The 27,161-nt window shown below is 41.2% G+C and overlaps 1 protein-coding gene and 1 long non-coding RNA gene across 3 annotated transcripts in view; one reads left to right on the top strand and one right to left on the bottom strand.

Moving 5' to 3' along the window:
- Nucleotides 1–27,161, top strand: part of LOC120360703 (uncharacterized) — a 133,137-nt gene that overhangs the window by 90,191 nt on the left and 15,785 nt on the right. For both annotated transcript variants that reach the window (XR_012516539.1, XR_012516538.1), the window contains one exon: nt 2,682–2,798. This is a non-coding gene — a long non-coding RNA (uncharacterized LOC120360703). The remainder of the gene's footprint in view (nt 1–2,681; nt 2,799–27,161) is intronic.
- Nucleotides 17,374–27,161, bottom strand: part of NMRK1 (nicotinamide riboside kinase 1) — a 30,075-nt gene continuing 20,287 nt past the window's right edge. The window contains exons 8-9 of the mRNA XM_003920854.3: nt 25,083–25,166; nt 17,374–18,436 (exon numbers count right to left, since the gene is read on the bottom strand). Coding sequence (XP_003920903.1) covers nt 18,417–18,436; nt 25,083–25,166 — 104 coding nt within the window. The 3' untranslated portion in view covers nt 17,374–18,416. The remainder of the gene's footprint in view (nt 18,437–25,082; nt 25,167–27,161) is intronic.

The following is a 27,161-nucleotide window of genomic DNA, read 5'->3' as shown; positions in this document are numbered from 1 at the left end:
TTAATCTCTTCTGAGCCCAGTGGGAAAGAAGGGAGAATACTAAAGATATCTTCTTATATTTGGTATTCTTGATGCCCTGGCATCTGCAGCCTCACTGGCCAGGGGGAGACTGACTCTCACATGGCTAGCTAGCTCCTAGGGATAGTCAACAACTCCTCTGTGCCTTTCATTTGTGAACGGAACAGTCCAGAGCTCATATCCCCTGATCACCTCCTTTATCTAACTCATATACAAGCCAACATTCCCCTGCCCTAGTCAACCTAGGGCCAGGTGCCAGGCAACTCAGGACAGCCCCTACGACCACAGGGACAGCTGAAATTATGAAAACTAACCAATCCTATGTCTGCCTTGCCTTGTCTTTTTTCTTCCCTTGTTCCTTTCCTTCCCTTGCTCCCTTTCTTTCCTTGCCTTGCCCCTCCTCTACCTTCCCCTCTCCTTCTCTTTCCTGTAGAAACTATGGTAAAGGCTCATGTCCATGGTTTCCTCTTGCTTCTTTTGCCTCCTCACCAACACTGGTGCTTCCCTGTGTGGCCCTGTGTGTCATGTTGTGCCCCCTCCCTTTGGGGAACTGTGAGTAACAGGCTGTCTCTTCAATGGCAGTCATCTCATGATCTGCTGGCCTCTCCATACCTCAATAATAGCATCTACATTTAAAAACAAGCAGCTGTTACTGAGCCCCTCCAAAGGCCCAACAGATATCATTTTCCCCCCTTTCATAATGTGTTTCTTTTAAAACCAGGAAGATGGGACAGAATTACCTAAATATCTGGGTCCTGATTAGCAATAATTTGGCCAGTTTTCATTCGTTTTTGAGATTCTTACAGCTGATTTCTTAAATAAAAGTAACTTACCTTAATAATTTATCAATCTGCATCTTAAGTATGAAACATTCTTAAACTGAGAGAAATGTGACTCGTGGTCCAAGCTCTCGGCAAACTTATGGCACATTGGGAAAGCAAAACTAGAAAATGTTAAATAGTTAAGACAATTTAGTGTTTAAAGCAGTACAGATTAAGTAGTGTGTAATGGGAATTAAAGGAAAGAACAGTTTGAGAGTGACATGACAGCTAGATCTCGAAGGGGGAATTTAACTCAAAGAAGCAAAGAATTACTCTTTGCAATTTAACTGGAAGAAGCAAAGGAGTACTCTTTGCAAACCAATTCAACATAGCAAGATCTATCTGTGCCTGATAGATCTAGAGGCTCATATCATATCATCATCAGAAACTTGTCACTTGCTATTTCTTGGCTTTCCCAAACACTATTCTTTTCTAAAAATTCTAACAGAAGTTCTAGGGCTCTGAGGGAACCAAGATGGATCTTGTGCCCTTCATTGACTCAAGTGCTGTGACCAAGGGACTGAGGTGCTCTGATTGGCCAGGTTTGGGTCACATGCCACCCTAGAGCTGCCTGTGGAGTCAGCCATATCCAAATTTATGGACTCCAAGTAAGAGTCTGATGGTTCCCCCCAACATTCTGAGAAATATTACTAAAAGGTAAAACTTACTGTGGAAACAAAAATACAGAATCTTTGGTGTAGTGGGAGAATAATAACATGAGCAAGGAGGAAAGAAAAGCAAAGAGCTGTCTGATTATAACCAAGTGAAGAAGCAAGAGAAGTCATATTCAATAATTCGGGAGGTATAAAACTATTAGGAACTTTAAAAGTCAGACCGAAAGTTTGGATAAGTCACTAAGCAATGGAGATTCTTTTTTAGATTCTTAAGCACTGAGTCATATGATGAAAGTATTATAGAATGATTCATTAGACAAGAGCCAGGGGATTAACTGTTGTCAGGAAGATCAGATGAGAAAATTGTTTAAAGAATCCTGAAATGGCATGATAAAAGTTTAGGCTAGACAATAATAGCAAAGGGAAGAGATTAAGACAAAAATCCAGATTATATTTTCAAAGAAAAAACACAGTTGAATATAGGAGATGATGAAGGGGAAAAATCAAAAGGGATGCCTGAGGCTGTATCTAGAGTTACAAAGGTATTACTATTAGAAATTTATAAGGAGAGTAGGCTTCTCCTTCTAATGCCTCCTGCCCCACAAACCTGCTCTCTTATCCTCTGATTTCTATCAAATCTAGCAGACTGAATTAAGACTGCTAGGGGTTCTAATGACTGAAAGATTATAGCCTCTTACCTCCACCACTGTATGTGATTCCAAATAAAAATATTAATTGTCAGGCCCGGTGTGGTGGCCCACAGCTATATTCCCAACCATTTGGGAGTCTGAGGTGAGAGGATCACTTGAGCCCAGGAGTTCAAGACCAGGCCAAGCAACATAGCAAGATCTCATCTCTACAAAAAGTTATAAAATTAGCTGGGCACTGTGACATGCACCTGTAATCCTAGCTACTTTGGAGACTGAGGTGGCAGTATCCCTTGAGCCCAGGAGTTTGAGGTTACAGTGAGTTCTGATGGCATCCCTGAACTCCAGCCTGGGTGGCAGAGTGAGATTCTGTCTCTAAAAACAACAACAACAACAAAATTACGGTCAGAGAAGTCCAACAGGCATGATTTCTCACATGATGCTACCATAATGCTTTGCTTACAGTTGCATATATGATGTTTTATAATTTTTTTCTAACTAGAAATTGACTTGCTGCTGATATCTTAGTTTATGTTTACTCTGTGTAATCCATCACCACTTCTTTTTTGTTGTTGAGACAGAGTCTTGCTCTGTTGCCCAGGCTGGAGTGCATGGTGTGATCTCAGCTTACTGCAACCTCTGCTTCCCGGATTCAAGTGATTCTCCTGCCTCACCCTCCCAAGTAGCTGGGACTACAGGTAGGTGCCACTACATCTGGCTAATTTTTATATTTTCAGTAGAGACAGATTTTCACTGTGTTGGCCAGGCTGGTCTCAAACTCCTGACCTCAGGTGATCCTCCTGCCTCAGGCTTCCAAAGGGCTGGGATTATAGGCCTGAGCCACCACACCCCGCCCCATCACTACTTTTATTGTCATTATTTTTCACTCACAGGTTGGAAACATGTTTTTAAACTATAGACGTTCCATTTGTGTGTGTGTGTGTGTGTGTGTGTGTGTGCATGTGTGTTTATATGTGTTAACGCAACTTTTTAAATGGTGCTTGAATACAACTGGAATTTTTTTTTTTTTTTTTTGAGACAGGGTCTGACACCCATCACTCATGCTAGAGTGCAGTGGTGCGATCATGGCTGACTCCAGCCTCAACTACCCAGGCTCAGGTGATCCTCCCACCTCAGCCTCCCAAGTAACTTCCCAGTGTACTATAGGCACATGACACCATGCCTGGCTAATTTTTAATATTTTTAGTCTTGAACTCCTGAGCTCAAGCTATCCATCTGCCTTGGCCTCCCAAAGTGCTGGGATTACAGGCACAAGTGACCATGCCCATTCTACAGCTGAAATTATTTAAATCTTCTGACTGCTAAAAAAGTGTATCTATCTAGGCCGAGCACAATGGCTCATGCCTGTAATCCCAGCACTTTGGGAGGCCAAGGTGGACAGATCACTTGAGGTCAGGAGTTCAAGACCAGCTTGGCCAACATGGTGAAACCCCATCTCTACCAAAGCTATAAAAATTAGCCAGTCTTGGTGGTGCACATCTATAATCCAAGCTGCTAGGGAGGCTGAGGCAGGAGAATCGCTTGAACCTGGAAGATGGAGGTTGCAGGGGGCCGAGATTGTGACATCGCACTCTAGCCTGTGCAACAGAGTGAGAGCCTGCCCCCGCCCTTCCTCACATATATCTACCCAATTCTAGTAATTAAGCTATTTGATAGGGATGTCAATTATATATAGGCAGAAGGAAGTAAAGAGAGAGAAGATGAAAGATAAAACGTCCATCAGGTAAAGATGTCTCCTGATTGGGAGAGGACTGACATTGGCACTCAGACAAAAAGACCCATTTTTCCTTCCTAACTTCCCTTCTCTGGGTACTAGATCAGAAGGATGGATTCTTCATTTTAGAAAACTAGAGTGATTAGATGATTTGGTGAATAGAATGTAGGGAATGTAAGAGTGAGCAAAGAAGTAAAGTCTACAATGAAAAAAGAAAGCTGAGCCGGGCGCAGTGGCTCGCGCCTGTAATCCCAGCACTTTGGGCTGCCAAGGCGGTGGATCACAAGGTCAGAAGTTCAAGACCAACCTAGCCAATATGGTGAAACTCCGTCTCTACTAAAAAGACAAAAATTAGCCAGCCTTGGTGGCAGGCGCCTGTAGTCCCAGCTACTTGGGAGGCTGAGGCAGAAGAATCGCTTGAACCTGGGAGGCGGAGGTTGCAGTGAGCTGATATCATGCCACTGCATTCCAGGCTTCCAGCCATCCAGCCTGGACAAGAGCAAAACTCTGTCTCAAAAAGAAAAAAAAAATGTAGCTGAGTACCAGCTCACAATTTCAAAACTATTGATTACTGGATTAATGGAACACACATTAGAGCAATATTTGAAGAGCTATAAGCCAACAGCTGTACTTGAAAGTCTTGCCCTTAGCCTTCCACTGCTACAGATTTTAGACTTTTTGTTTACATCTTAAGATAATAGCTAACATGTAAAGGTCACGTGTCCTGTGCCAGATTACTATGCTAAATGTAAAGCATAAGTTAAAAATATTAATCTGCAAAACAACTTTATAAAGCAAGTTTGCCATTATCTCTGTTTTACAGACAAGGTGAGTAAGTCTCAAGACAGATAGCTTCTTAAAATCACACAGCTAGATCTGATTCGGTTCTAAATGATGGACACCAAAGTTCTGGATTTTATTATTACATTATACTCTTTTCCAAATAAATAGAGAAATACTGAAATTTTTTTAGCGGGGTGACAATGTTCTAATCTGAAAACCAGGATTTTTATTACTAAAGAAGAAGGGGCAGATGGAAATTGGGAGGGCTTCTTTGTCACATCCAATAAATCAGCACAATCATTTTTTCCTCTAGTGCTGGAACAGTTCACTGTTTGTTCAGCTGAGTGCCAGATGAAGTAACTGACTTGCAATTAGGCATCACATTCTCTCAAGAGTCAAATCACATTTAGCACTGTGGGATGTTCATACTACATGTGCATTTGTGGGAGCTGATGGTTTGTCTTGTAAATTCACATCTCTTCTCATGTACCTGCTAGACATACATTCATATTCTCTCCAACGCTCCCTGCCCCTTTGTCTGTCTTTCTCTTTAAAAAATTTTTTTTTTAATTTTTAATTTTTTTTCTTTTAAAGGACATTTCAGTACTATCTCTTTCTCACTCTCTCTCTCTGTTTCTCTCTTTCCTCTAAGCCTATGTAGTTGATCAGAGTTTGATGCAATGTTATAAGCTTTTTTTTTTTTTCTGCTCTCTTTCCCATCACGTTTCAAATAATTTCAGACTTTAGAAAAGTTCTAAGAGCAATAGAGAGGGTCTTCATATCATTTTCACCCAGCTTCCTCTGTCAACATTTTGCTTAATGATAGTACAATGATCAAAACTAAAAAATTGGTACCATAGCACTCCTACAGAATTTATTTGCACTTTACCTGTTTTCCCACTAATGTCCATCTACTGTTCCAGAGTCCAATCCAGGATCTGGCATCGCCTTTAGTTGCTGTGCCTACTTAGACTTCTCCAGTCTATGACAGTCTTTTTCTTTCATGACCTTGACACTTTGGAAGAGTACTGGTCATTTGTTTCATAGAACGTTTCTTCATTTGGGTTTATCTGCTATTTTCTCATAATTAGATCAAGGGTACATATTTTCAACAACAATACTCTGGAAGTAACGTGCCTTTCCCAGTGTACACATTAGAGGATACATGACCGAAATGGCATATTTTTAGTCAAATGAGTGGCATGATACAATTCACAATTTATAATAAAAAGACAACTCGGGCAGCTATGTGCAGAATAGACTGGAGCGAGGAAGATTATTGTTAAAGCCACCATTGAAGAGGCTGTTGTAATAGCCTAGACAGGGAATGACCAAAGGAACTCTGAACAAAGGCTGCTTGCAGAGACAAATCAAAGTCTGAATATGAGATTTCTGAAATAAAAATAATAGGATTTGGGGACTGTTTCCATGAGTGGAGTGAAGAGAGAGAGGAAGTGAGGGTAATTACTTGATTATTAGGTAGATGGTTGACTCCACCATCAATTGGTGGCCAAGATCTTTGTACTTTAGATTCCTTAGTAAGATTTTAAAATAATTTGCTAATGTGTGACTGCCTTCATGTTTGTGATAAAGAGTGGAGATGGAAAAGAGATGCTGAGATTTATTGAGTCTTGTTTTCAAGTTTCCGGTTTAGAAATTCAGTATCTTTGTTTTATATCTATGAGTGAAGACCAGGCAGAAGTACCAGCTCATCATTGCTCTCATTTTCTCTGTGTAAAAGATAATTTGACATGTATTTTAAAAATACCTGTTGAATATTGTATGAAAGAATTAGTACATCTGAGTCAGGAGTTGGCAACAGAATGTCATGGGAGCAGTTTTCCATTGTTCCACAGCCAAAGGGTCTTTCACATAAATTACCCCTGGTCTTCCCCTGGAACACTGAAGCCAAGACGGACATTCAAGAGTAAAGTAGTGAAGATTAATCTTTCTTGCTCATTTCTCTGTTAGAAATAGAGGGGAAAGAAAACCCTCAAATTTCCCTTATTTGGTTTTTGTTTTGTTTTGTTTTGTTTTTTGTTTTTTGTTTTTTTTTGAGATGGAGTCTTGCTTCTTCACCCAGGCTAGAGTGAAGTGGCATGATCTCAGCTTTGCAACCTCTGCTTCCCAGGTTCAAGCAATTCTCTCTCTCAGCCTCCCAAGTAGCTGGGATTGCAGGTGCCTGCCACCATGCCCAGTTAATTTCTGTATTTTAGTAGAGACAGGGTTCCACCATCTTGGCCATGCTGGTCTCGAACTCCTGACCTTGTGATTCACCTACCTTGGCCTCCCAAAGGTGTGAGCCACCACGCCCAGCCAAATTTCCATAATTTTGGAGAAAACCACCTGAGCTCCCATTGACCTAAAAACTAGACCTAACGCTCACAATGTGTCATGAGAGAAAGAAGGAAATTTAGCTGATTTGAAAGCAATGGGTTATCATTACATGTTACAGCTACATCCTCAAATAAAACAGGTTTTTAAAATGAGGCTGCATCTCAGAATCATCTGCAGAATTTTTAAACAATGTAGATGCCCAGGACCCATCCTAAGCAATTCTGATACAGTAGGTATGTTATTCGGAATTTCTTTGGTTGGGAGTGGCAGAGAGCAATTCAAATCCGCCTCAGCCAACAATTTGAAGGGAGTTGTGTATTAGTTATCTAATGCTGCATGACAAGTTACTCAAAGCTTAGCAGCTTAAAACACAGTCACCTTGTACTGATACTTTGGGCAGGAGTTTGGGAGTGGCTTAACGGTGATTCTACCTCTGGATCTCTTACAAAGTTGAAATCAAGGTGTCAGCTGAGCTTCAGTCTTCTGAAGGCTTGACTGGAGTTGGAGGACCTGCTTCTGAAATGGTGCCTGTCACGTGACTGGCAAGCTGGTGCTGGCTCTTGGCAGGTGGTCCTGCTGTTTTGCCATATGGGTTTTTGCACAGAGTAGCTTGAGTATTCTCACAATGGGTTGGCTGGTTTTTCCTAGAGCAAGCCATCCAAGAGAGCAATGCAGAACAGCTCGATACAATTTTACAGATGGGATTCAGTAGTCATTGAGTAGGAGAAGGTGGGTTGGTATGAATAGGTTGGATAATCGAATGTTGCAAAGGCTGAAGAACACCCTTATATAGAGTTTTAGGTACTAAGAAAAAGTATACCACATGTTCCACTGTACCCATTTGTTTTTTAATAAGATGAAAATAATTAAATAATTAAAATGAGTATCAAGAGGAACCTTGAGGAGGAAAGAATAATAATTTTTAAAACTCCAAGGCTTATGAAAGACTCTGCCTTTAGCCATGGTGATAGGCTTAGCTCTGTCTTTTAACCTTTAACATCTTTAATATTTGCAGAGCCCCTTAAGGTTTCTCAGGTGATTTCATAATTTGTTATTTGAATTTAAGAACAAATCTTAGGTTTGTAGGATGGAATGAGGAGGGTTGGGATTGAAAGATGGAGCTAATAATAGTGAACACCCACCAGGTGTCAGGCATTTGGCTGGATGCTTTATATTCATGAACTCTTTAAGTAAAATACCATGAGGTAGAAATGAATAATTTTAATTTTAAGGGAGGCTCAGCTTCCTTAGGCTTAGAGAGGTTAAATGACATGCTCATGGCCAAACATCAGAGTTGGACTGAGAACCCAGCTTTCCCAGTCCGATGTGCTTTCGACTCAGCTGCTTCATTTTTCAGCATGACCAACCATTGCTGCCACTTCCCTCACACTCTATCCCTAGCTTCCTCTTCCTCTTCTGGCAGCAAATGACTCCCCAAAAGACAGAGGACCCTACAAATGTAGGCTGTTCCATGGTGGACAAGTCTATGCAAGTCTGCCGCCAAAGTCCAAGGAAGTTGAGAGGCCAAATAGGTTGATAAACCCAGTTTCTTTTCTTTTCTTTTTTTTTTTTTTGAGACGGAGTTTCGCTCTTGTTACCCAGGCTGGAGCGCAATGGTGTGATCTCGGCTCACCGCAACCTCCGCCTCCTGGGTTCAGGCAATTCTCCTGCCTCAGCCTCCTGAGTAGCTGGGATTACAGGCATGTGCCACCATGCCCAGCTCATTTTTTGTATTTTTAGTAGAGATCATACCACTATACTCCAGTCTGGGCAACAGAAGGAGACTTCAACTCCAAAAAAAAAGAAAAAAGTAATAATAATAATAACACCTGAGATTATCCAATATAGATGTCAACTTTTCTACAGCTGTTTCTAGCAGCTGTAGACCAGCTGGACAACATGTCCTAAATCTAGGATTACCAGGGTGATCATAGAAGAGAACAAGGGACCTTCTCTTCTGAGCCTTGCAGCACCTCTGCAAGACAGTAAGAACCATATACAAATAGAGGTCTGGAGCTCTCATCTTACATGCTCCACATATCTTGGCCTCCTGAACACTCATTCAGTCATATCCTCAGTGAAGTCTGTGGAACCCTAATTAGGGAAAAGGAGTAAAGCCAGTGGGAGCAGAGGAAAGCAAAAAGAAAAAGAGATAAGCTCTAAGTCTGCCTTTCTTCACAGTCCCGGACACATAGCCCTCCTGCACAACTAACTCACAACCTTCCTGTGCTCAGCTATCACCAGACCCTTGGCTGATAGAAAAATGCAAGTTAGTTCACTGCAGCCTAAGGCTTTATCGGTACTGCACGTAGTTCTCTCCAGCACAAGCACCGTCCTATAAAATCCCTAGCAAGCCTTTGTCTCCTTGCGACCAGCTCCTCTCTTGCTGACTTGTCCATTACTTCTTTGCAACATGCTTTCTCTAATAAATCTACTTTTCTTCATCTACAACTGTCTTGGTAAATTCTTACCACCCACATCACCAACCCACACGGTTGCCTTTCTCCCATGGCAAAATCTTGTTCTTCTGACCCTCTCATTTACTCCTGCTTATCTGATAGACAATCACTTCCGTTATGACAGTAGATACCAGTGGTTAAGAGCATGAACTCTGAAGTCAAAGTTAAATTAGGCTCTGCCTGTACTTGCGTGGCCTCGGTCAAGTTACTTAACATCGTTGTGCATCATTTTCTTTATCTGAAAAATAACAGTATCTCCTAATGGAGTTTTATGAGTACTAAATGAGACCTATGTAGGGAGCTTAGAATGGTGGCTGGTATGTGATAAGCACTCTACAAGTTATAGGCATTTGAGTTATAACTTGAGGTGTAGTTGTTTAAAGTATAATCTGAGTTACCTCCTCAGGACTTCAAGACTCAAGTAAACGATTGTCTAAATAGAAAGTCCAATAAGCATTCACAGTCTAATAAGCCAGGTGTGGTGGCTCAAGTGTGTAATCCTAGCACATTGGGAGGCTGAGGCGGGTAAACCACTCGAGGCCAGGAGTTCAAGACCAGCCTGGCCAACATGGAGAAACCCCATCTCTACTAAAAATACAAGAGTTAGCCAGGCGTGATGGCATAAGCCTGTAGTCCCAGCTACTTGGGAGGCTGAGGCACAAGAATCACTTGAATCCAGGAGGCAGAGGTTGCAGTGAGCCCAGATTGGGCCACTGCACTCTAGCCTGGGCAACAGAGTGAGACTGTCTCAAAAAAAAAAAAAAAAAAAAGCATAGATAGAGAAAACATGAAGATCAGCATAAACCTAAATGAAACAGCATTAAGTACTGATATCACCAGTCTTTGATGCTTTATTCTACTGTATCTCCCATTTGCAAAATAGGGGGGAAAAAAGTGAATATCAGGAAAAGTGAGTCTTTGCTGAGTTCCTGCTGGGTCTCTCTTTTGCCTGGAGAAAGCAGCAACTTATTCATGGAGATAAGTTCAAGGAGTGTCTTGAATTGAGTAGCTATATATTCCAGGTCCTCCTCAATCAGCCTCCTGTGATAATACAATTAAGTGAGCACAGAATGTTCCAAAGTTAAAAGGCTTCTCTGATTGGTTCCTGGATTCTGAACTATTCTATTCATAGTATATACTGCGGGTAGCCAAGGTAACAGAGGTGTAATTGCAAGCAAGCTACATGCATGGCAGTGGCAAGCTGGGTCATAGAGTTTTGGGGCTAGCTTCATACAGTATGGTATCGTGATTAACATCTCACTATTTGGGCCATGTAAACTTGGGTTCCAAATCTGGCTCTAAAAGTTGTAAACCATGAGACTGTGGTTAGTTACTTTACCACTCAAAGCCTCATGTTTATATGGTTCTTATAATGATTAAATAATGTATGCAAAGTATTATCAAAATATACTTTTCGGAAGTTGAAAATATGACTCTCATACCAATAGAAAGAGACCATGACTCAAAGATTCATTCACTTAACCTGGCAAGAGGGTAAGCCTAGTTCAAAGAGAATTGGAGACAGCAAAGTATTCGCGGTGGCTGAAAGAACAGTGTTTGAATAAGATTGTTAATTTGATATAAAACTGGTTAATGTATAGAGCAATAAAATGGTAACTTTTAGAATAATCTTTTTTTTTTTTTGAGACGGAGTTTCGCTCTTGTTACCCAGGCTGGAGTGCAATGGCACGATCTCGGCTCACCGCAACCTCCGCCTCCTGGGTTCAAGCAATTCTCCTGCCTCAGCCTCCTGAGTAGCTGGGATTACAGGCACGTGTCACCATGCCCAGCTAATTTTTTCTATTTTTAGTAGAGACAGGGTTTCACCATGTTGACCAGGATGGTCTCGATTTTTTGACCTCGTGATCCGCCCGCCTCAGCCTCCCAAAGTGCTGGGATTACAGGCTTGAGCCACCGCGCCCGGCTAGAATAATCTTTTCTATAAAAAATCATTTGCATCTCTACTGTACAAATTTAATTTATATCATGATCAGCAGTTCTCACGTGCGGATGATTTTGCCCTCTAGGGGACATCTGGCAATGCTTGAAGGTATTTCTGATTGCCACAACTCTATTGGAAGAGGGGGAGGCGGGTGCTACTAGCATCTAGTGGGTTGAGAACAAGGATGGTCCTAAACATCCTCTGATGCACAGCACAGCCTCCCACAAAAGAACAATCCAGCCCCAAATGCCAACAGTGCTGAGGTTGAGAAACCCAGGCTGTCAGCTTCTACAGGTTAATAACTACGTTTATGAGACTTAAAATATGCTGATTAAAAGAAAACACCAAGTCAAAGGTACACACTCATGAAGAATTTGATAACCATTGCACGATGCTCAGGTAACTCTGAAAGGACCTCTTTTGCTTATTTCCAAGTTTTAGAAATGTTTCTTTCTTTTTTCTTTCTTTCTTTTTCTTCCTTTCTTTCTTCTTTCTTCTTCTTTCTCTTTCTTTTTCTCCTTCCTTCCTTCTTTCCTTCCTTCCTTCCTTTCCTTCTTTGCTTCTTTCCTTCTTTCCTTTTTTTTGAGATGGAGTCTTGCTCTGTTACCCAGGCTGAAGTACAGTGGTACCATCTCAGCTCACTGCAACTTCCACCTCCCGGGTTCAAGAGATTCTCCTGCCTCAACCTCCTGAGTACCTAGGATTACAGGCACCTGCCATCACACCCAGCTAATTTAAAAAAATACATATTTTTAGTAGAGATGGGGTTTCTCCATGTTGGCCAGGCTGGTCCTGAACCACTCACCTCAAGTGATCCACCCACCTTGACCTCCCAAAGTGCTGAAATTACAGGCATGAACCACCACGCCAGACCCCAAGTTTTAGAAAATTTTCTTAAAAGCACTCGACACAGTACCTAGTACATGATAGGTACTGAGTAAATGTTAGTCATTATTGTAAATTTACAAGCCACTAAGTAGAAGGCCAAACGTCCATTCAATAAAATAAGCACATTATTAGACTTGAGTCTGTGAAGAACACTACAGTGTCCATAGAAATTATTTTTCTGTTAGATGATTCCATCATAGTTACTTTGAGGTTTTAAGAAAGTCCTTCAGTATAACCTTCAGACTAACAGATGGTAGATCATGTCTAAAAAGCGAGCCATGTTTTAAAATTATCTTGAAATCCTGGACGCAAAAAAACCAAGCCTCTCTTTCTGCCTGAGAAACTGTACCCTCAAATTGAGGGTATCCAACGTATCCTTAGGAAACCCATTGACTGTCTGATGGGGAAGCAAGTATGGTAAGGTAAAATTTCAGGATGGCATCTGTGGCACCTGTGATTGGCCAAACGTTTTTATTCTATGGGCAAATGATACGTGCACTGAATCTGAGAAGTAAATCCTGGCAAAAGTTTTTTTTTTTTTTTCTTTAAAGGAAAGGAGAGCCACACAGTTGCCCAAGTCCATCTTCTATAAATTAGTTGGATAGTACCCCCAATAGTTGTATTATTCTGGGTCCAATCGGGAGAGAAAAACCACTCAATAATGTGAACAGGAAGTTTAGTATGAAGAATTACATAATAGGCTGGGTACGGTGGCTCACGACTATAATTTCAGCACTTTGGGAGGTTGAGGTGGGTGAGTCACTTGAGGTCAGGAGTTTGAGACCAGCCTGGCCAACATGGCAAAACCTCGTCTCTACTCAAAATACAAAAATTAGCCAAGTGTGGTGGTGCACATCTGTAATCCCGGCTACTCAGGAAGCTGAGACATGAGAATCACTTGAGCCTGGGAGGCAGAGGTTGCAGTGAGCTGAGATTGTGCCACCACACTCCAGCCTGAGTGACAAGAGGGAGGCTCTGTCTCAAGAAACAAAACAACAACAACAAAAAGAATTATATAAATTCTTTATATAAAATAAATATAATTATTTTAAAAATCTGATGATTGCATTTATATAAATTTAGTAATAGGTAAATTATATATAAATGTGTAAATATGTTTTAAGTATATTTATTTAAATCTACTTAAATAGGTAAAATATAAAATGTTCATGCTTTAAAAAGGGCTGTAGAAAAAAACATAAAAATACAATATATATATATACATATAAATTTAACAAAGAAATATAGTTAGATGTTATATAAACAAAGGATTGGCTGGTAAGAAGTAAAGAGAGAATTCTAAGAAGAGATAAAAGTAACAGCTGGCTGGGTGCAGTGGCTCATGCCTGTAATTCCAGCACTTTGGGAGGTCGAGACAGGTGGATCACTTGAGGTCAGGAGTTCGAGACCAGCCTGGCCAACATAGTGAAACCCCATCTCTACTAAAAATACCAAAAGTAGCTGGGTGTGGTGGCACGGGCCTGTAATCCCAGTTACTTGAGAGGCTGAGGCAGGAGAACTGCTTGAACCTGGGAGACAGATTGCAGTAAGCCAAGATTGCGCTACTGCATTCCAGCTGGGGTGACAGAGCAAGACTCTGTCTCCAAAAAAAAAAAGTAACAGCCACCAAACAAAGAGCCTTGGTAGGAAGGAGGGCCAGACCTTGTTGGAGAGGGCACTAAAGAAAGTAGCTCTGGTGTCATGTTGGCATAATTTGTTGGAAATCTATTTTCTGGAATTTTGGAGAAATCTACTCTCTGTGGTGCCATGGAAAATCTGCTCATGGGGAGGTATTTCTCTAGAGGCACTCCACTGCAGCAGCTGGCCCTGGGGTGCTGCTCTCTGCCATGCACTGCAGGAACTGAAACCTGGGGAAGTCATGCTTGCTGCAGTCACCTGGCAAGCAAGCACACAGGAACCAAAAGGCAAAACTTTTTCCTCCTGTGGTGTCTCTCCAGCGCCTTCTACTGACAGTGCTAAACATTATGCCACTTGGCAAAAGAAAAACATTTAAAGGGCTCAGATTCATTTTCACAGATGACGCAAGAAGGGAGAATTTGGAACTAAACGTTAGTAAAATCGATAACTGGTATAAGAGTGATTCTGCAATATTTTAGGGGCAAATACTGGTACTTTCAGACTTTAAGTATCCAAACAACAATTCAGTTGTGGGCCCTTCTGAGCCTGGAAGCTGCTACTTGTCCACTATAGTGCAGGAATTCTGAAAGTGTTGTCCCTGGGTAATCAACATCAGCATCACCTAAAAACATGATAGAAATGCAAATTTTAGGGCCCCATTCCAAACTTACTGAATCAGAACCTCTGGGGTTGGGGACTAGCAATCTACATTCTAACAAATTCTCCAAGTGATTTTGACACATGCTAAGGTCTGGAAAGCACTGCGATATGCAGGAAGTTCCAGGAATCTGCTTGTGCAAGCTTGAAGGGAAGAGTCAATACGATTTGTTTGTATGAGTTTTAGTTTCTTTCTTTCTTTCTTTTTTTCAGAGACAAGATCCCTGTCACCCAGGCTGGAATGCAATGGCACAATCATAGCTCACTGCAGCCTCAAATTCCTGGGCTCCAGTGATCCTCCTGCCTCAGCCTCCCACATAGCTAGGACTACAGGCAGGAGTCACCATATGTGGCTAATTTTTAAATTTTTTGTAGAGATGGGGTCTCACTATATTGCCAGGCTGGTCTCAAACTCCTAGCCTCCAGTGATCCTCCTACCACAGCCTCCCAAAGCCTGGAATTACAGGCATGAGCTACCACATCCAGCTTAGCCTCTATTTCTTTTCTTCTTTTTCTTTTTTGAGACAGAGTCTTCTTGCTCTGTCACCTGGGCTGGAGTGCAGTGGCATAAGCACGGCTCACTGCAGCCTGGACCTTCTGGGCTCAAGCAATCCTCTCATCTCAGCTGCCTGCATACACAGCCTAGTCTCTATTTCTAATCTTGAAGAAGACAACTTAACTTTTCTAGGATCTGAAAGGGGAATGTATTACTATGTATTTACTTTTGCATTTCTGGACTCATGAACATGAATGCATCAGATATGCTCACTGTGGTAAGAAGTTTTGCTTTTGGTGTTCTCTTATCTGCATGTTATGCTACTCTGATTAGGGCCCAAAAGCTGCTATTGCAATTTTCATCTATTTCTGTATATGCACAAGAGAGTAATGCCATTTCCATATCTTTCTTTTTTTTTGAGACAATATCTCGTTCTGTCGCCCAGGCTGGAGTGCAGTGGCACAGTCTTGGCTTACTACAACCTCCACCTCCTGGGTTCAAGCAATTCTCCTTTCTCAGCCTCCCAACTAGCTGGGACTACAGATGCATGCCACCACTCCTGGCTAATTTTTGTATTTTTAGTAGAGATGGAGTTTCACCATATTGGCCAGGCTGGTTTCGAATTCCTGAACTCAGGTGATTTGCCCACCTCGGCCTCCCAAAATGCTAGGATTATGGGTGTGAGCCACCACATCTGGCCTGCTTTTTCTTAATTCCCCTCACGGATGGCATATTGAAAGAACAGCTAGAGCCACAAACCACAGGTCAACACAGCCAGATGGTGGCATGGAGCTCCAGGACCTCACCACTGTTCCTTATACCATGGATAAGCTTGTGAGCTGGCTTGCATCCTTAACTAGAATCCAAAAGTGCAGAACAGAAAGCTTCATTTTTCCCTGACACAGTTCTTTCCTTTCCAGGCTTCTTGATTTGCTCCCTTAAAATAGGGAACGAGAGATGATGTATTCTAGCAGCCTATTTTTCTGCCATTCTTTGTCTAAAATGAAAAATGTGTGCATGCTTGCATAATGTGAGGATTGTGGCCTGGTCCTGTCACCAGCTATTTGCATGGTGTTGGACAGGTGTTGGACAGCTCTGGTGTTTCAGTTTCAATATTCAGATACAGTGTTGGACTAATACCTCAACATTTTGTGACTGTCATATATCACAAGCCTATATTTAAAAGATAAACTATTTGGCTTGAATCTCATCCTTTAGTGTAATAGTCTACGTGTCTTTCAAACCTTTGAAATCAAACTCATGTTTAATTTAATACTAAACACAATGAAGCCTTCCTATAGCAAACTCATCTTAAAGGGTCTGGGGTCATTTATGCACACAAAGTGAAGACTTCAGCAGATTTCTTCCTTGTCAAATATATATTTTATCTTTCTAAACAGAAAACAGTACCACCATTAACTCCTCTAATAAAGAGTAATTATAATGTGAATCATTGCACATGCAGAAATGAAGCACTGGTATTCTTATTTCAAATTCCTATTTCTCATTGATACTAGTGAGCAAAAAGATACTTATTTCTTCCCAAAATTACTGGAATGTTCCTTTTCAATGCTCTTTTAGTTTTTTGCTTTTTGCAAGATAAAGATATTTTCTCTGACCTTTGTATCAGGAAATGGGGAGAAAACTGATGATTCTTACTCATCAGGGCCATGCCTTTGTAATGGGGAGGTAGAGAAGAGGGCATCTCAGAAATTCTTAGAAGTGAAGTTTAATAATCATATCTACACTCTATTTTTATCCTAACAAAACAAAAAAACCTCTCCTACTGTATTAATAACACAAATTACAGCAACCCAAGCTTGATAAAATCATGGCCAGGGAAGGTATGCGGGAAAAGGCTGTAGTAGGAATCTTCAGTGCTTTCCTATTTCCTCACTAAAAGATCCTTGATATTGTTCAGTGGCAACATCCCAAGGCAGAGTCACAATTGCTCTGAGACTATCATGACATCTTCCCAGCCTCCCTTTCAGGGAGAAGTGACCATATGATCCAGTTCCCATGTGAAATGAGGGCAGAGAGTTACACAGAAGCCAGATCAGAGAAAGCCCTGGAGGCCACATTAAAACATTTGAACTTTATCCTCATTCTATCCTATACCCATTCTAAATACTGTTGATATCCTCCATCTTAAAAAGAGAAAACCAAGACTTTAAATAGCTTGATTGAAGTCATGGTTACTGAGTGGATGAACTGTAATTTGTGCCTGGGCTTTGTTTTTGTATTTTTTGTAGTGTGTGGGATCCAAAGAACTGTCCAGTCATCACTGAGTGAGTGCAAGCTAGTTAGAAATAAAGAAATAATGAGAGCAGACCGAATGAGTTTGTAGAGAATGGTTAATATAACAATATATTTATAAAGACTGAGATGGTAGTGTGCAATCATTTTGTTATTAATAAGCAAAATATTGTTCAGTACATAATTTAAATTCCAGCATTGAAAGCAGCCCTAAGAGATCACACAATTCAGATCTCCCACCTTTGCTTTCCCACCAAGATAGGTCCCCTGGATTTCACATGATTGAAGTAACTGCTTATTTCTGTGATTTTAGACCACTGGTTTGACAAAAACAAAATGAGCCATGAGGGGAAAAGAAAACAAAAACAAAATAACAAAAAACCAACAAACCCTGTTCATAACAAAGTCTCAACAATGGTATTAGGTACGTGCAAAACAAAACAAAACAGAACAGTAACAAAAAACAAACAAACAAAAGAACCCCCACACAACCAAATACACAAATAATCCTGATCTTGCAGCAGATTGTTGATTTATTCAATGTGACTGCACCTCTTAGTAATGCTATTATTTGCAGGTGGTGAGTGTTGGTATGGGATGGTATGGAGCAACGTTTTTCAAACTATGGTTGCAATCAATATATTTTTAAAAATTAAAGATGGAAAAATATCACAGTGCATAATATATATGGTCAATGTCTTATGATACTTGATGTATATATGTATCACACACACATATACACACCTACATATACCCAAAGACACACAAATGAACACTACATATACTGAATTGTGATGTAATCCTCATTTCTTACTCTGAGCCCCAGTTAGATAAGTTTGCCAATCATTGTTACAGAGCTAGGTTCAGAAAGTGGAGACGTTCTGACCCACTATGAGCTCTGCTCTATCTTAATGTGCTCCCTGGAGAGGGAGCAACTTGCTAAGGTAGAGTCCTGTCCACTGGCACAGATATTTACTGTTCCATATGTTGGTAAAACCATGTGTAATAAAATCAAACATATGACCCAATGGCCATCACAGTACACACTGTATCTTGGTTAAGGTTCTTCAATTACTCCTTTGAGTTTCTCAATTCACTTCAGGAAGGATTTGCTGCATTCCATCTTTATGCTGTTACTTGCAAACCTTGGGAATAAATATAAAAAGAAATTAATGGAGAATTCCAATTCTCATTATATTAAATCTTTACATCAACAACAGTAAATCTAAGGATGCTAAAATTACAGGGATTCTGGAGCCAAAAATGCTGGTTTCCTGTAAATAACTAAATTGAGTCTAAGTCCCATTCTTTTAATCCCTGCATTAAATTTAAAGCATATCTTAAAATATCAGATACATATCCAATATCACTTGCAATTGGTATAATAATCCTTGACTTCAGGGAAGGAAATAGTTTGAAGACTAGAATAAAACCACAAGGGTGGCTGTCTGCAGTATAATCCTTGTTTTGGAGTATTACCCTTGATGTGGGTAAAGTATTATTACCTTTAATCCCTTTCTTAAAGGAAGCCCAGTGGAATACTTGTTTTGGCATAGAAATTCAATGATTCACCTACCACATTCTGATTACACAGCTCATGTTAGAGAACATACACTTTTTAGTGTAGTATTTCATTTTTGAAGTATGGGAAATATAAACATGATTATATCCTTTGACTACACAAGTGACACTTCTGACAATCTACTCCAGGGATATAATTCAAAATTAAGAAAACCGATAAAGAGTATGTGCAGATATTTTTATATAGCATGTGATTTATCCATGTGAAACACTTGTAACAGTGAATATCTAACAATTGGTAAATGGTTAAGTGATCTTATGTTAATTTGGACTACTCTACTAGATAATTATACTATAGTATAATTGCATAACAAGATAATAATTTATCTTTAAATTTAACAAGAAAAATACAAACATTTGATAATTGAATTTTATTTTGCAATTCCTTATTTCTTTGATTTGGAACTAGACGTGACCTCTTTCTTCTGTACTAATATATCAATGTCAAGTCTTACATTTCTCTTCAATGTACAAAACAGCCTTGATTTTTTTTAAACTGGAAAAGATACTTAGTTTCATTATATAATGAACTCTATAAAGCTACATAAATATTAAATACTAATTTAAAAACAGAGATAAGCATGGCTGATTCACCACACTGTCCCTGCAGTCCTGTAAAAGAGAGATTGATGTTAACAGCAAAAAGACTGGCTGTGTACTCATTAAAATGTTAACACTGATGATTGGCAGGGACACAGGTGATTAATTCCTCCCTTTTGCTTTATGTTCAACATTTAAAAAAGCAGGGCACAATGGCTCATGCCTGTAATCCTAGCAATTTGGGAGGCTGAGGTGGGGGACTACCTGACATCAGGAGTTCCAGACCAGCCTGGCTAACATGGTGAGATCTCATCTCTACTAAAAATACAGAAATTAGTAGGGCATGGTAGCACATGCCTGTAATCCCAGCTACTCAGGAGGCTGAGGCAGGAGAATCTCTTGAACTCGGAAGGCGGAGGTTGCAGTGAGCAAAGATCGCGCCACTGCACTCCAGCCTGGATGACAGAACAAGACCCCATCTCACAATAAATCACTACAAACATACATACATACATAAAATAAAAACCTTTTAAAAACAATATGCTTTTATAATGAGATGAAAATAAACATTTGTAAAGGGAGTTTGTATGTTCCTCGTGGCTAGACTACTTTGTTTTAGTAAGAATAAGGAAATGAATACCTTTTGCCTCACACTTTGGATTTAAATAAGGATTAAATTAAATGTGTAACTCCATTCCCTTACTCTGCTGGGTTATTTAGTGTTTCATTAATAATTGAATTCAGTCTGTCTTGTTTCTTCTTCATTATTAGTATGTTATCATGTTTCCAGGTTTTGGGGTTCAGGAGAGCACTCAGCTCCCCTGAGAGGACGTTTCTCCAAGGTTCTCGGTCTCCTGCTTTCTCAGGAATGAGAGAGGGGATCACAGCAGGTGCATTCATGAAGTAAAATACTGGATTCCAAACAGAGTTTGCAGAAAGTGATTTTGTTTAGGTAGAAAAAGAGAAAAAGGAGAAGAGAGAAAACTTCCACAAAGAGTGTGGAAGGGGACTCCAGAGGGGAAATCTGGCCGGGTGTGGGGACAAGGACTTTTAATCTGGGAGGAATTCCCCCCACCCACCGGCCAAGGAAAAAAGTTCCTTTAAACTTTTGCTGGAGTGAGTCATTGACTTTTGACTATCTCCCGCCCCTGCACTGTTAAATCTTTGGATAGAGAGAGATGGGAGAGGGGCATGGCATTGGGAAGTTCTTGCCCTTGAAACTACAGCCCCTTGTGGACCCGGAAAGAGAACACATTCCCTCGATCATAATTATGATTTTATGTACTTAAGACTGAAATTTAGCGAAACAGGTTTATGGGATGTGAAGGCAAAACCCTGAAGATTAGTCACTGGAAACACTGAAAGCCCTTCCCAGCTCAGGGTTAAACCAGGCTATGCTGAGGGCACTTTCAGGACAGCTTTGCCTGTGGATAGAATAACTAGGAAAGGTGACAGGTTACTATAAATAAAACAGTAACTTATGTAACTGAGAAAAACCACCATAAATGTTGGAGATAAGAAAAACTGATGTATGGCTGGGTGCAGTGGCTCACACCTGCAATCACAGCACTTTGGGAGGCCGAGGCAAGCGGATCACGAGTTCAAGAGATCAAGACCACCCTGGCCACATGGTGAAATCCCATCTCTACTAAGAATACAAAAATCAGGCTGGGCGTGGTGGTTCACGCCTGTAATCCCAGCACTTTGGGAGGCCAAGGTGGGTGGATCACAAGGTCAAGAGATCGAGATCATCCTGGTCAACATGGTGAAACCCCGTCTCTACTAAAAATACAAAAAAATTAGCTGGGCGTGGTGGCGCGTGCCTGTAATCCCAGCTACTCAGGAGGCTGAGGCAGGAGAATTGCTTGAACCAAGGAGGCAGAGGTTGCGGCGAGCCGAGATTGCGCCATTGCACTCCAGCCTGGGTAACAAGAGCGAAACTCCGTCTCAAAAAAAAAAAAAACCAAAAAAACAAAAATTAGCCAGGCGTGGTGGTGGGCGCCTGCAGTCCCAGCTACTCAGGAAGCTGAGGCAGAATTGCTTGAATCCAGGAGGCAGAGGCTATAGTGAATCAAGATCACACCACTGCACTCAAGCCTGGGGAATAAGAGCAAAACTCCATCTCAGAAAAGAAAAGAAAAGCTGATGTACTTCTGTTTTTATGCCTCTTTTAAGTTTTGTTTTTTCTTTTTTTTTTTAAAAAACTTTAATATCTAGAAGCCTCAAGTGGCATAGTTGAATACTTTCCTGCCTGCCTCTAGGACGTAGAGAAGGAAAGAGAAGGGGTGTCACATAGAGAAATGCACATTCTTGTGGGCTAGCAGCACCTGTCAAAACACGCCAGCTGTTGTTGGGCCTTGGAACAGATAGATGGTGAAGGCTGAATTTGGGAGGGAACTGGTTGCGATTTACCTGAGCTACATGACCAAGGCTATTTTCATCTTTATCAGCAGGTCGATCATAAGGCCAAACGCCAGTGTATCACTTGGTCAAAAAGGAAAGTTGGGCCCAAACACTGGCCATTGCTGAGAAGACAGAGACCTATAGGTGTCCAATAGCCAAAACACTCCTGGAAGTGCCTCATTAGGGACAGAAAGGGGAGCCTATAACTCTCAGAGAAGTGGCTCTGGCTCATGTGCTATCATTTATAAAGGCGGAGCCCCTCCCTTCATCCCACATCCTCTATATCTACTCATGTTGCTGCTCGGAGATTCATTATGGGAGGACTGACTTTCATCAGAGTAACAGATGGCAGGGGTGGGCAGGCATATCTGGCAAGGATTCTAAATTCAACTCACAAGAAGAAAATTTAAAATGGTCCTGGCTGGGTGCAGTGGCTCACACCTGTAATCCCAGCACTTTGGAAGGCCGAGGCAGGTGGAACATGAGGTCAGGAGTTCAAGATGAGTCTGGCCAACATAGTGAAACCCCATTTCTACTAAAAATCCAAAAATTAGCTGGGCTTGATGGCAGGCACCTGTAATCCCAGCTACTCGGGAGGCTGAGGCAGGAGAATCGCTTGAACCAGGAAGGTGGAGGTTCCAGTGAGCCAAGACTGCATCATTGTAGTCCAGCCTGGGTGACAGAGTGAGACTTCATCTCAATTCAATAAAATAAAATAAAATAAAATAAAATAAAATAAAATAAAAAGTCCTGAAATTCCTTCAAATGGATTCATGCCTATATAATGGGCTGATCCTGAAATCAACAGTGTTTAGGATGAATGACCTGCCTAGTTGGGCTCAGTCTCCTAGTCAAAGAGGAATTTATTGAGGATGTAGGAAATCTAATTTTTATTGAGGAAGGACTACATTTGGACTAGGGCAGTTGCTTCTCACTAAAAAAAGAAAAAAGAAAAAAATATATAATATTCTTTGCTGCTGGAGTGAGTCACATTGTCTTCTCTGAGCTAGTTGATGATTGCATTTTGCTGGTGTTAGCCAAAGAAATCCTTTTTTTTTTTTTGAAATGGAGTTTTCACTCTTGTTGCCCAGGCTGGAGTGCAATGGCATAATCTTGGCTCACTGTAATCTCCATATCCCAGGTTCAAGTGATTCTCCTGCCTTAGCCTCCCAAGTAGCTGGGATTACAGGCTTTCACCACCACACCTGGCTAACTGTATTGTTAGTAGAGACGGGGTTTCTCCAGGCTGGTCAGGCTGATCTCAAACTCCCAACCTCAGGTGATCTGCCCATCTCAGCCTCCCAGAGTGTGGAATTATAGGCATGAGCCACCGCACCTGGCTGGAAATCCTTTTAATTCAAATAGTTCAAATGTAACAATAGCTACATCTACAGTTTTGTCCTTCCAGCATGTTTTTTTTGACCTTCTTCTTCTAGTTTCTACCTCCTGCCCTGCTTTCTCTTCGAGAAATTTTTTAATTTTTTAATTTTTAGGGATAGGGCTGTCTGTCTCCCAAGCTGGAATGCAATGGCACAATCATGGCTCACTGCAGCCTTGACCTCCCAGGCTCAAGCAATATCTTCCCACCTCAATATTCTGAGTTGCTGAGATTATAGGTGTATGCTACCAGACCCAGATAAATTTTTAAAAATGCTGAATTTTTGTAGAAATGGAGCATCACTATATTGCTCAGGCTGGTCTCAAACTCCTGACCTCAAGCGATCCTCCCAATTTGGCCTCCCAAAGTGCTGGGGTTACAAATGTGAGCCACTGCATCTGGCCAGGGAAATTTTAAAAATAACCTAGGTGGGGTATTCAATTACAAGATGGGTTATGAGATCTGGGCCTGGCCAATGAGAGTATGCTATCTCCCTGGCCATAGTGATTGGTTTTGCAAGTCATGTGGTCCAGCAGGACCAATCATCTGGGCTTTTAATCTGGGGTACAATAGAGTATTGTTTTTAAAAAACCTATTTAAAGAATTTCAAACTTATATAAAAGAAATTGAATATATATGAACCTCCTTGTACTCAACACCCAGCTCCAACATTTATCAACTTGTGGTCAAATCTTGAAAAAGGCTATCTTTTTATACTGGGACTGATGGACCTAGGAGGATGTTGTTGTCAACAGACACCATGTCAGTGGAGTGCCTGACTTCAAAATAAACCCTAAATAGAGGTGGAATAGAAGCAGAGTCCTGAAGACCTTATTTGAGTTCCTTAACCCATTTATGCTGGAGGTTGCAAATTTTATGTGTGAAAAATCAGACCTTGGTGATGACTTTAAGCAGTAGGATATAAATAACTCCCACAAGCTTAGCGTTCCAACAATGGAACACTAGGCATAAATGGGTTAATCCAGCTGAGCCTGAAGCCACCATAACCCCTGTACTGTTGAAGTAGCCCTGTTCTTCTGAAGAACCCGTGTTCTGCTGAAGCCATATTTAAGGCAGATTTCTGTCATTTGCAAAAAGTGCTGTTCAAGGCCGGGCGTGGTGGCTCACGTCTGTAATCCCAGCACTTTGGGAGGCCGAGGTGGGTGGATCACAAGGTCAAGAGATCGAGACCATCCTGGTCAACATGGTGAAACCCCGTTTCTACTAAAAATACAAAAAATTAGCTGGGCATGGTGGCGCATGCCTGTAATCCCAGCTATTCAGGAGGCTGAGGCAGGAGAATTGCCTGAACCCAGGAGGCAGAGGTTGCAGTGAGCCAAGATCGCGCCATTGCACTCCAGCCTGGGTAATGAGAGCAAAACTCCATCTCAAAAAAAAAAAAAAAAAAGTGCTGTTCAATATGAAAAGCTTAAATAAACACTTCATAATACTTTAAAAAATCTTTTGTTTATTTTTGAGGCATTTGGAAAGTAGAAATTTTATGGAATGTCTTTAAGGGAATAAAAGAATAGGGGAGCTCTGGACATACTAAAACAAATTCATCAGCATTTTAATTACACTCTGCCCAAAGGATACTTCCAGTCCCATTTGGGAAAGCCACCTCTAAAAATTTTAAAGAAAATCACATAAATATCATTAAGAGATGTGACAAAGGGTAAATGGTTTCATCCCTAAAAACAGACAGACATAATAATTGAGTCTCCAACCACCCTCCCAGAATTTCTGATTCTGAATTATCCTCAAAGCAAAAAATGAATGAACACGATCACTCCTACATTAGCATTCTGGTGTTCCATTCTTTCATATGTATTGAATGATTTCCCTGGCTGTTCCTTCTCTACCATCTACTTTGTTTGCATAATACTTACACTTTTGCTTTGCTAGCTGTTGTATGAGATCTTCATATACTTGCAAAAAGAGGTCCTCTTTAGATTTTGTTCCATCTAAGTAAACTGCAAGGGGTAAAGAGAGCAGGTCAAACGCTAACAGGCTTATTAATATATAATGTTTACTTTGGCACCTGACAACTCTTGTAAATGCCAGTAGGTTTAACCAAAGCACCCAGGACCATAACTTAAAAGGAAATTAATAGCGATTAAAGAAAGAAATAGATGCTAGCCAGGTATAATAAGTCAAAAGTTTTGATTGTTACAGATAAATCCACACTGGCTTATGTGAAAATTATTTAAATAAAAGAGAAGAGAAAGAAAGAAGAAAAGAGGAAAGAAGGGAAAGACACAGAAGAAAGAAAGTTGTATTGGGCATATGGCACTTTAGGAGCAGTGGAGGTGTTACTTGCAGAGTAATTCTCCAATATACTTATACATGAGGGTCATCTGGGAAGCTTCTGAACCATGCAGTGGTTGGGGATCTGCAATACATGTACTAACTCAGAATTCACCAGGCTCAGAAAATATGTATTTTGTCTGTGTGTTTGTATGTGTGTTTTCAGCTATCAGAGAAAATACGTATTTTTAATAAAACCAGCATAAGCAGCTTTGGAGAAAAAGCAGTTGTCTAGGTTAAAGGAAGGAAAGGGCCTTCTGGTCAGAAAACAGCATGGGTAGGGAGAGGCAAGAGCACTGATGCACTATTTGAAATGGTAGAATATGGGGAAGCTTTGGGAACAGTGTGAGATGAGATTTTAGAGCAAGACGGAACCTCAGCACCTCAGTCATTAGAGGCCTTAATGTCTGGCTGTTTGGATTTTATTCCAAAGACCTGAAGATGACTGAAAGTATTCAAGCAGGACAGGCACCTGATTAGATTTGCACTTTAGGTAAAAGGGAGAGAAGGGAAGCAAGAGGATGTTCTGGCAACCAACGGTCCCAGTTGGAGGGGGTACAGCCAGAATCTCAGCTTCGGTCCTGGGGATAAACTCCGTGTGCATCCCGCCCGGCTCTGACATAGCTACCCATACTGGAGGCCAACAGGCTTCTCACAACATGGACAAGTCCCCTTTATTTCCCCTTTATTGTGAAAAGCACACATCAGTTCTAACTCCTTTGCCTTATCCGACAGCCTTCTGCCATCTTCTCTGCATTGCGTTTTCTATTCCAGTGATCTGTTCTTAGCTCAGGCCCACAGATCCGGATGCTTATCTCCAAACTGCTACATATGTCTCCCAGGCACCTCAACCTCATTCTATGCAAAACAGACATGCATTCCTCCCTTACAGGTCTGCAATGCCTTCACTTTTTTCTAGCATTCGTCAGTTGCTGAGGCGTCTGTCATCTTTCCGCCCCCTCCATATCTGTTCTATCACCCAGTTCTACCGAGTGCAGGCGTCTAACATCACACCCTATAAATCTATCCTCCTCCATCCTCCACGCAGCTAGAGGGGTCTTAACTAAAACAAGAATCTATATCAATCACGTCCTTGTTTAAAACTTCGCTATAGGGAGCTCCCCACTTCCCTGAGGATAATGACCAAAGTCCTCACCTAGACTACTGGCCTTGTAGGGTCTGGACCCTGCCTGTATCACCAGCATCAATCCCATCTCTTCGTTTTCTTTACCAGAAAGCTTTCTTAACACCACCTTTCTTTCAGGGGATTCTCATTCCTTCCTGTCCCCTGCACCTTTCGTGTGCCATATCTGGGCAGTCCCTTAGAGCTTGGTGTCACAGAACTTAAGGCAGCTGGAAAGGACAGGCTTGAGTAGCTGGTGTCTACAGCACCTGCTTCCACGACAGAACGTCACCTGCATGACAGCAGGGGCTGGGTCTGCCTTATTCCCCTCACCATCTCCAGAGAAGCACTGGAAGGCATTCATTCAATACTGGTTGAATGAATAATTATCCAGAAGTTGACAAGAGCCACAGAGAGAAACAGAAACGAGGAGAACCAGCTATGAAAGAGGAGAAGCCCAGAGTGTTCTTGCTTAAGGGCTCCTTAATTCTTTTAAGTCCTTTCTTTGCTATACTTTGAGGCAAATGACAAGTAAAAG

Source organism: Saimiri boliviensis, chromosome 2 (genome assembly GCF_048565385.1).
Source record: "Saimiri boliviensis isolate mSaiBol1 chromosome 2, mSaiBol1.pri, whole genome shotgun sequence".
Classification (NCBI taxonomy): domain Eukaryota; kingdom Metazoa; phylum Chordata; class Mammalia; order Primates; family Cebidae; genus Saimiri; species Saimiri boliviensis.
The sequence above is the reverse complement of the archived record's forward strand: the minus strand, read 5'-3'. Positions and strand labels throughout refer to the sequence as shown.